Source organism: Myotis lucifugus, unplaced genomic scaffold, assembly GCF_000147115.1.
Source record: "Myotis lucifugus unplaced genomic scaffold, Myoluc2.0 scaffold_478, whole genome shotgun sequence".
Classification (NCBI taxonomy): domain Eukaryota; kingdom Metazoa; phylum Chordata; class Mammalia; order Chiroptera; family Vespertilionidae; genus Myotis; species Myotis lucifugus.
The window spans coordinates 350,732-358,773 of record NW_005871526.1 but is presented as its reverse complement, the minus strand read 5'-3'; the positions used below and the strand labels follow the sequence as shown (position 1 = coordinate 358,773).

General features: G+C 51.5%; 2 protein-coding genes across 3 annotated transcripts in view; one reads left to right on the top strand and one right to left on the bottom strand.

Annotated features, from left to right (window-relative positions):
* Positions 1-3,463: 3,463 nt before the first annotated feature.
* On the top strand, positions 3,464-5,752 carry PFDN2 (prefoldin subunit 2). 2 transcript variants are annotated; one of them, XM_014445692.2, is made up of 4 exons: positions 3,464-4,234; positions 4,414-4,502; positions 4,597-4,720; positions 5,466-5,752. In XM_014445692.2, the coding sequence occupies exons 2-4, from the start codon at positions 4,483-4,485 to the stop codon at positions 5,637-5,639; spliced, it is 318 nt and encodes a 105-aa protein (XP_014301178.1). In that variant the 5' UTR covers positions 3,464-4,234; positions 4,414-4,482; the 3' UTR covers positions 5,640-5,752. The 2 variants fall into 2 exon arrangements, with proteins under 2 accessions (XP_014301178.1, XP_006103321.1); XM_006103259.3 differs by having other exon boundaries at positions 3,465-4,309.
* Positions 5,753-6,192: 440 nt separating this feature from the next.
* The window catches only part of KLHDC9 (kelch domain containing 9), a 9,765-nt gene continuing 7,915 nt past the window's right edge, over positions 6,193-8,042 (bottom strand). The window contains exons 3-6 of the mRNA XM_023744592.1: positions 7,657-7,949; positions 7,240-7,399; positions 6,952-7,150; positions 6,193-6,473 (exon numbers count right to left, since the gene is read on the bottom strand). Coding sequence (XP_023600360.1) covers positions 6,307-6,473; positions 6,952-7,150; positions 7,240-7,399; positions 7,657-7,949 — 819 coding nt within the window. The 3' untranslated portion in view covers positions 6,193-6,306. The remainder of the gene's footprint in view (positions 6,474-6,951; positions 7,151-7,239; positions 7,400-7,656; positions 7,950-8,042) is intronic.

Genomic DNA, 8,042 nt, shown 5'->3' with positions numbered 1-8,042 from the left:
GATCTCGCTGAGAGGGCCTGAGGCGAAGCCCTAGACGAGGGGCGGGACACAGACGGAATGATGCAAGGGCGTACTACGCCCGGAACTCCCCAGGCGGCGAAGATGCCGAGAGCACCGTCGCCTCGCTATAGCAACGGAACTGCTTGAGGTAGAGGGCGTTGTCGCAGGTTATTTATTATTCCGAGGGCGTAGAAGCCCGCGGCCCAGAGAAGGCGCGAACAAGGCCGCATCGCGGCCCGGGCAGGGAGGGCCCCGGAGCCGCCGCGGAGCCCGCGGGCCGAGTGGGCGGCGGGGCGGGGAGAGCCACGCCCCTGGGAGCTCCGAGCGGCGGAGTCGGGCCGGCCCGGGTCTGACGGGGACGGGGCCTCACTCCCCCGCTTCCCCGCACCCCGACAGGCGTGGTCTGGCCCCGAGCTCGCGGCGCCGGGTGGTGGGCGGGCGGACGGCGGGGCGGGCTGCTGCCCAGGAACTAAGTTGACAAGGGCAGTCGCTGCAGAGCCACGGGACCGCACACGCTTGCTCACGCGCGTGTTTCCTAGGATTTTGATTCGGGGGCCACTATTAGACTGAACTGCTTTAGAGACCAGAAACCCTCCCCTAACCCGACTTTGCATTTCCCCCAGTGCCTAACGTGGGGAAACATTTTATAAGTGAATCAGAAAGCCCTTTGTGGCTTGGGCACATGGTTGCTAACCATGGCTAGTGTTTAACAGATGGGAAAAACCTACATAAGAGAAAGGAAAACAGAGTTAAACAATAGCTCTTCTAATTTCAGATTCCTTTACCAACTGTTAGTTGGACAGTCACTCCGGCAAAGGAATCTGCACGAGGACTCTCTAAATGTCCCTCGGCATCACAGAGTGCCCGTCTGCGGGAGGCAGAGGGGGTCCAGTGCTATAGGTTTGAGGAGGGAGGGCGTTTCAGACGTGGGGGGAAATGGAAGAGAGAGGATCCTAATACTTTTTGAGGGTCTACCATGTGCCAGACACTCTGCTGGTTGGCAGGAAACATCAATAAAACAGACCTTGTCAAGTTAGCTCACAGACTCATTTGAGAAAAGACAAACCAAGCCATAAGATTTACAATGGACGGGGTGAGGGGTGGGGGCAAGAAGGGGGTAAGGACACATGTGTAATACCTTAATCAATAAAGAAAATAAAAAAATTTACACAGCTCTTCTTATGGCAGGTAGAGAAGCATGAGGTTATGGGATTGGGGCAGGAGCAGGTGGAAGGGGAAGCTGTGGGATAATAGGTGCTAAGACCACAGGAAGTGCACTGGAGTCGGGCATGCTTGTGCTTGAATCATATTCATACTGTTCACTATCTATGACCACCCGTGAGTTCCTACTCTTGTCCTTTCCCTCCTGTAAAAGCATAATGGTACCTACCTCATCACTGTATTTTGATTATTAGGCAAGACAGTTCATGCAAAGTGTTTTGCACAGTGACCGGAATATAGCATGTGCTTAATAAATGCTAGTTATTTTGTGTTCTAGAAGAGATAATCCTTCAGCTCAGTTCTAAAAGATGAGAGAAGTTAGTCAAGCAAAGAAGGAAGTGGGGGGTTTTCTAAGTAGAGTGAGCAGTGTATTTAAAAGTACAAAGACACATGGCCATAAGAAAGGAGGAAATAGCGTCATTTACAGCAACATGGTGGACCTTGAGAACATTATGCGAAGTGAAAGGAGTCAGAGAAAGCTAAGGACCATATGATTTCACTCATATGTGGGACATACAGTAAAACTGAACCTCATGAACACAAACAGCAGTGAGGGGGCTGCCAGAGGGAGGGGGTGGGGGCAGAAGGGGTCCTCATATGAGGTGACAGGAGAAGATGTGACTTTGGGTGGTGGCACATGGTCCTATAAACAGGGTTTGTAAATCAGTAATCCACACATGAAACCTATATGTTTCGTGTAGACTAGTGCCACCCCAATAAATTTTTAAAAAAAAGTACAAAAGGCATGAGACTGCCTGACATGCTTGGGATGCCGATAGACTTAAATTTTGGACTGGACTACAAGACTCGGATGTGGAGAAAAAGGGATAAAAGTAATCTAGGATGTTTCTCAGGTTTCTGTCTTTGATGGATGCTGGTGCCATTGGGACAATAGGAAGATGGACAAGTTAATGGGAGAAAATAAATTTATTTTAGAATTTTAGGTTTGAGTTTCTTGTGAGACATCCAGGTAGAGACATTTAGCAGGTGGTTAGATTTATAAATCTTGAGTTACAGAAAGAAATCTGAGTTGGAGCTATAGGTTAGAGAATTAGGAGCTCATGGCTGGTAGACAAAGCCATAAAGTCATCTAAGGTTTGCACAGAAAGTGAAAAAAGAAGCAAACAGTGGTGGAGAAAAAGAATCCCATGAAAGAAACTGAGGGGTTGTGATAATTGAATTTTAGACTGTTCTTGCTTAGCACTCTCTGGCCTTTGTGTTCCAGAGAGAACACTGGATGAAAAATATAAGATCTGTCGTGGCTGCAACTTTGAGCCACATATGTCCCTTACAAACAAGATGGAAGCAGTCGCACACTGTGCTGGGCACTGCACTTACTTCTGTTACTCACTGCCATTTGCAGTGAGCTGTATTGTTCTTTTACGGGTAAGGACAGTCGAGTTTCAGAAGCGTTAGTTAACTTACCCAAAGTCAGTGACTTGAAGAGCAGGGCTTTTAGTTGAGGGCCTTGAGAATCAGACTTTTCTTTCTTCACTTACACCGTGATCATATCAGTTATTTGAGCTGACCCTGAGGACTGGATAGACTTGAAAGGGGGGCAGTGGAAATAGGGTAGGAAAAGGAGAGAGAGGGAAAGCATAGATCTTCAGGAAATGCACTGGCTGTTAGTTTAATTAAATCATCAAGTATAATTTAGGAGATATCCTGAAAGTAAGTTGAATCTCTTCATGGCAAATTATTTGGGACTTTAAAAATGTATATATATATATTTTATTACTTTTAGAGACAGGAAGAGAGAGGGAGTGAGAGAGTGAAACACCGATGAGAGAGCAACATTGATCAGCTGCCCCCTGCACATCTGATACTGGGGGGTCAAGACCACAACCCGGGCCTGTGCCCTGACCAGGAACTGAACTGTGACCTCTTGGTCCATGGGTTGATGCTCAACCACTGAGCCACACCGAGCAGGGCAATTTGGGACTTTTTAATATAAATAGTAAGGGAATCACTGGATATATTATTCTATTGAAAATGTAGAAAACACAGAAAAAAGTACAAAATAATAAATTACCCATGATCTTGCTATCAAGAGATAACTATTCTTTTTTTTTCTTTATTGATTTCAGAGAGGAAGGAAGAGGGAGAGAGAGACAGAAACATCAATGATAAGAGAGAATCATTGATTGGCTGCCTCCCTCACGTCCCTACTGGGGATCGAGCTCGAAACCCGGGCATGTGCCCTTGGCTGGAATCGAACCTGGGACCCTTCAGTCCGCAGGCCGACACTCTATCCACTGAGCCAAACCAGCCAGGGCAAGAGATAATTATTCTTAATTTTTTGGAGTATATTCTTTGAGAGGTCTTTCCCCTCCTTACTGGTTTTGTGTGTGTAGATGGAAAGGGAAGAAATGTGTATTTCACATATTTATCCTCACCCAAGGATATATTTTTATTGATTTTAGGGGGGGGGGGGAGAAACATCCATCGGTTGCCTCCCGTACTTGCCCCCACTGGGGATCAAACCCACAACCATGGCACATCGGGATGACACTCCAACCAACTGAGCCCCGGGGCCAGGCTTTTTTGTTTGTTTCTTTTAAGGATTATTTTAGAAGAACGGTGGGGTAGTTCACAAAATTGAACACCAAAAAGTAAGGTCAGATAACTAGTTCACACAAAGGACAACAGGGTGTCTTAGCTCTGACTAACTTCTGTACCTGTTCATCTCTACCCAGAATCTAATTCCGTGGAGAAACTAGCACAGAACAGGTCACTGCCCTGTGGTCAGGGAGCAAGACCCTGTGACTAGTGCTCTCCCCTCCCCCCAAGAACCCACTGTGTTAAGGAGAGGCGGTTCCCCAATGGGGGGGTGCTGGGCAGACCCAGGCAGGACCTAGCCATTACAGTGCCTTTCCTGACTCCCCTTTACCTGCAAGTCTACACTCCTCTGTAAGTGATCCAGTAGCTTTGCACCCCACCCTATATTACAGTTGCAACTCCTCACCAGCTGTTACTGCAAGGTGGACCAGCAGGTGCCACACGGAGGCACTCAGTAAGTGTTGGGTGGATGGAATTCTAGGCAGACCTCAGTTAGAAATGGCAAACATGTGTCTTCTCCTTTTCCGAGGTAGGTGTCCCCCACTGCATCTTTAAAGCCTGTGATAATATATTGTGTCTTGACTCTGCCATTTTCACTGCCTCCTCTCTCACTTCCTATGTCTCTCACCTCAGGTGATTGCTGGCTTCAACCGCCTTCGGCAGGAACAGCGGGGCCTAGCATCCAAGGCAGCCGAGCTGGAAATGGAGTTGAATGAGCACAGGTGAGGCAGCTGGGGAGTTGGGTGCACGTTTCTGTAGGGAGGGCTGCAGTAGCAGGGCCTGCATTCTGAGACCCTGTCTGTTGTCCTGCCCCAGCCTAGTGATTGATACACTGAAGGAGGTAGATGAGACCCGCAAGTGCTTCCGCATGGTTGGAGGGGTGCTGGTGGAGCGCACTGTCAAAGAGGTGCTGCCTGCCTTGGAGAACAACAAGGAGCAGGTGAGCTAGAGTCTCTGAGGAGAGCTCTGGGCAACCAAGGGATAGGGAAGAGGAGGGCAGGGATTTAGGGGATAGGCGGCAGGAAGTCTGAGTAGCCTCTTAGCCTCTGCTCTTTATGCTGCACTAGGTCCAACTCCTAGACAAGAGGCTGTACGCCTCTATCCCTGGGCTCTGTGACCTGGCTGATTTGGGGAAAAAAGGTGGTGACAGCAGTGTTTCCATGGATACCTGCGTCCAAATCACCTGGAGGACTAATTTGAAATGCAGCTTCCTAGACCCTGTCCTGGTTCAGAGCCTTTGGAGCTGGGGCCCATGAAGTGGCATTTTAAAAATAAGCAGTCGTCCTGGCCGGTTTGGCTCAGTGGATAGAGCGTCGGCCTGCGGACTGAAGGGTCTTGGGTTCGATTCCGGTCAAGGGCACATGCCTGGGTTGCGGGCTCGGTCCCCAGTGGGGGGCGTGCAAGAGGCAGCCAATCAATGATTCCCTCTCATCATTGATGTTTCTATCTCTCTTCCTCTCTGAAATCAATAGTAATATATTAGGGGGGAAAAAGCAGTCCATGGGATCCTTGTGTACACTAGGTTTATGAAACCTCGTGTTTGAGAAGGAGTAATTTTAGTGTCTGGCTCTACTTTCCTACCTGGTTAAAGGCGAGGTTGGAGGTGTCGTGTCTTCTTCATTTCCCTACCCCACACCAGGGTGGGGATGGCAGTCCTTATGTAACGTCTGTCCCTTGCTTTCTAGATTCAGAAGATCATTGAGACACTGACACAGCAGCTTCAGGCAAAGGGAAAAGAACTAAATGAATTCCGGGAAAAGCACAATATTCGGCTCATGGGCGAGGACGAGAAGCCAGCCAAGGAAAACTCAGAAGGAGCTGGGGCGAAGGCCAGCTCAGCCGGAGTGTTGGTCTCCTAGGGATCAAGGCTTTTGCATTTTTTCCTACCTGACTCCCACTCTAATTTCTCGTTATTGTTGTTACTTTCTCTGCTATTATAATATTTTTTGTTAATTAAATGTTTTAGTCAGAATGCTTCTCTCTAGCCTGAAGCTTTCTTCCCACCGTGAGGGAGGGTTTGCATGGGCAGGAAGAGCATGTGGTGGTGGCCTTGGTTCCGTCAGGTGAATGGCCCACAGTATGGGGAGGGCCCATGCTTTATCCTTTGCCTTGCATACAAAGATGTCTCTACTTTTGTGTTTTTTGTTAATTCTCACCTAAAGGTATTTTTTCCCATTGGTTTTCTTAGTGAAAGGAAAGGGGGGGCGGGGGAGGAGGAGAGACAGACATGGATTGGTTGCCTCCCTGACTTGACCCAACTGGGGCGGGGACCGAAACTGCAACCCAAGTATGTGTCCCAGATCGGGAATCGACCCTTCTGTGTGCTGGGCCAACACTCTAACCATTGAGCACACTGACCAGGGCAGATGTGTCTACTTACTGCCCTCACCCCAAAAGATTCAGAGACAAATATTGACTGTTAGATGGAAATTTAATAAGCATTTGACGTGAGGCAGGTAGCTCTGGTGATAATGCTTTGAGTTTACAATAAAACAGCGGCATGGCAGTGTGTCTTGGCACCGTTCTTTAGAGAAAGAGGTCCAGGGTGCACACTTGTGGACTGGCTGTCCTGCCGTCCTCCCCAAAACCCCCAACCAGGTACAGCTGGTCATTGCAAAGGCAGGTCCGATGGCCCATGCGTTTCAGCGCTCGGTCTGCACAGGGGAAGTGGAACCACAGGGAAGGAGCCCTGCCTGTGGGGGGAGGCAGAGGAAGCGGTTATTGGGGTGGTAGCACTTGGTCACCCAGGGGCTAGACCAGCCGTGGGCAAACTACGGCCCTCGGGCTGGATCCGGCCCGTTTGAAATGAATAAAACTAAAAAAAAAAAAAAGACCGTACCCTTTTATGTAATGATGTTTACTTTGAATTTATATTAGTTCACACAAACACTCCATCCATGCTTTTGTTCCGGCCCTCCGGTCCAGTTTAAGAACCCATTGTGGCCCTCGAGTCAAAAAGTTTGCCCACCCCTGGGCTAGACCAAAGGCTCGCTCTTTTTTTCCTCCTCACTTGATTATTGGGCCTCTTCAAAATTTAATATTCTGTGTGTTCCTTTAAGTTGTCAGCTCATTCTTCCTTCTCCCTCCTCCATCACTCTACCCCATTCTATGCTCTTTAGGTTCTCCTGTCTTCCCACCTTCCCCCTCACCAGTCCTTAAATGTGCTCTCACGGGCATCGTAGACGTAGAGGTCATTGCAGATGGTGTCTCTAGCTCTGGTCAGAGTTTCTCCACCAAACAGCACAGCAAAGGGCCCAACCACTGAGCATGAATGATGCCGGAGGCCCCGAGGCCCCTGCCGGGACCCTTGCCCACTGCTCACGAGCTTTGCTAGCTGCTCCGTCAAACGCGGGGCGGCAGGCGCTTCCTCCTCGGGGAGAAAGAAGGGCTGTCTGTCTGGAGGGGTGTGAGCGCCGCAGTTCTAACTGCCTTCCGGCCTAAGCAGGGTGTGAGCGATACCTGAATCTTCCCATAACCCCAGTGCCCGGCCACTTCTGGCTCAGCTGAGTCGCAGCCTCCAAAGAGCAGCAGCTGGTGACCGGGGCGGGGCCCAGGAGTCGGGAGCAAGGCGGCGCAGTGCCCCGAGCGGGAGGCCGAGCGGCAGCTTTCTTCCCTGTAGCTGAGGATGTGCACCAGGTCGGCCAGCGAGTCGGGGTTTCCGGAAACTAAGAGCTGTCCTGCCTTTTCCCCACCCCCTTTGCCAAAGGTCGGAGGGGGCCTGGGGCAGATGAGGGGGAGGGTCATGTTGGCAGAGCTCGGTCCTCCTAGCGGCCTGGGGAGGAGGCTGCCAGGGGAGGGTGTGGATGGACGGCTGGCGACACCGTCTAGCCGAGCGGGACGAAGGGGGAGGGTCAGGACTTGGGCCTGGGGCCATACCAATAGGTGCGGGCGCCGGGGTCCAGCCTCAACGTGTAGATGCTTCCATAGCGACGCTGAGTGCGCGTCCCCCCCTCCCGGCCTGCCACCCGCAGCTCTCGGTCCGAGAGGCGGGTGCAGGTGTGACTGCTGAGGCCGGCAGGGGGGCAGCTGCCGGGGGCCGCCGTCCACGCCTCCCACTCTCCGCGCTCCGCATCCAGGGCGGCCACTGCGGCCAGACGGCGCGCCCCGTCCCAGCCGCCCACGGCGCAGAGCCAGCGCCCGCCCAGCGCCGCCGCATCGTGTGGCTGCGCCTCGGGCCGCCCCGGCGCCCCCCACCCGCACGGCCGGGACCCCCGGCCGGGTCCCAGGGACCACCGTGTCGCGCTCGGCTCGGGCCGCGCCCC

What these genes read in the sequence shown, in the direction of transcription:
- PFDN2 (XM_014445692.2), top strand. Translation starts at nt 4,483, where the DNA reads ATGGAGTTGAATGAGCACAG. An exon ending in ATGGAGTTGAATGAGCACAG is followed by an intron (nt 4,503 to 4,596) that starts GTGAGGCAGCTG and finishes GTCCTGCCCCAG; the next exon opens with CCTAGTGATTGATACACTGA. An exon ending in TGGAGAACAACAAGGAGCAG is followed by an intron (nt 4,721 to 5,465) that starts GTGAGCTAGAGT and finishes CTTGCTTTCTAG; the next exon opens with ATTCAGAAGATCATTGAGAC.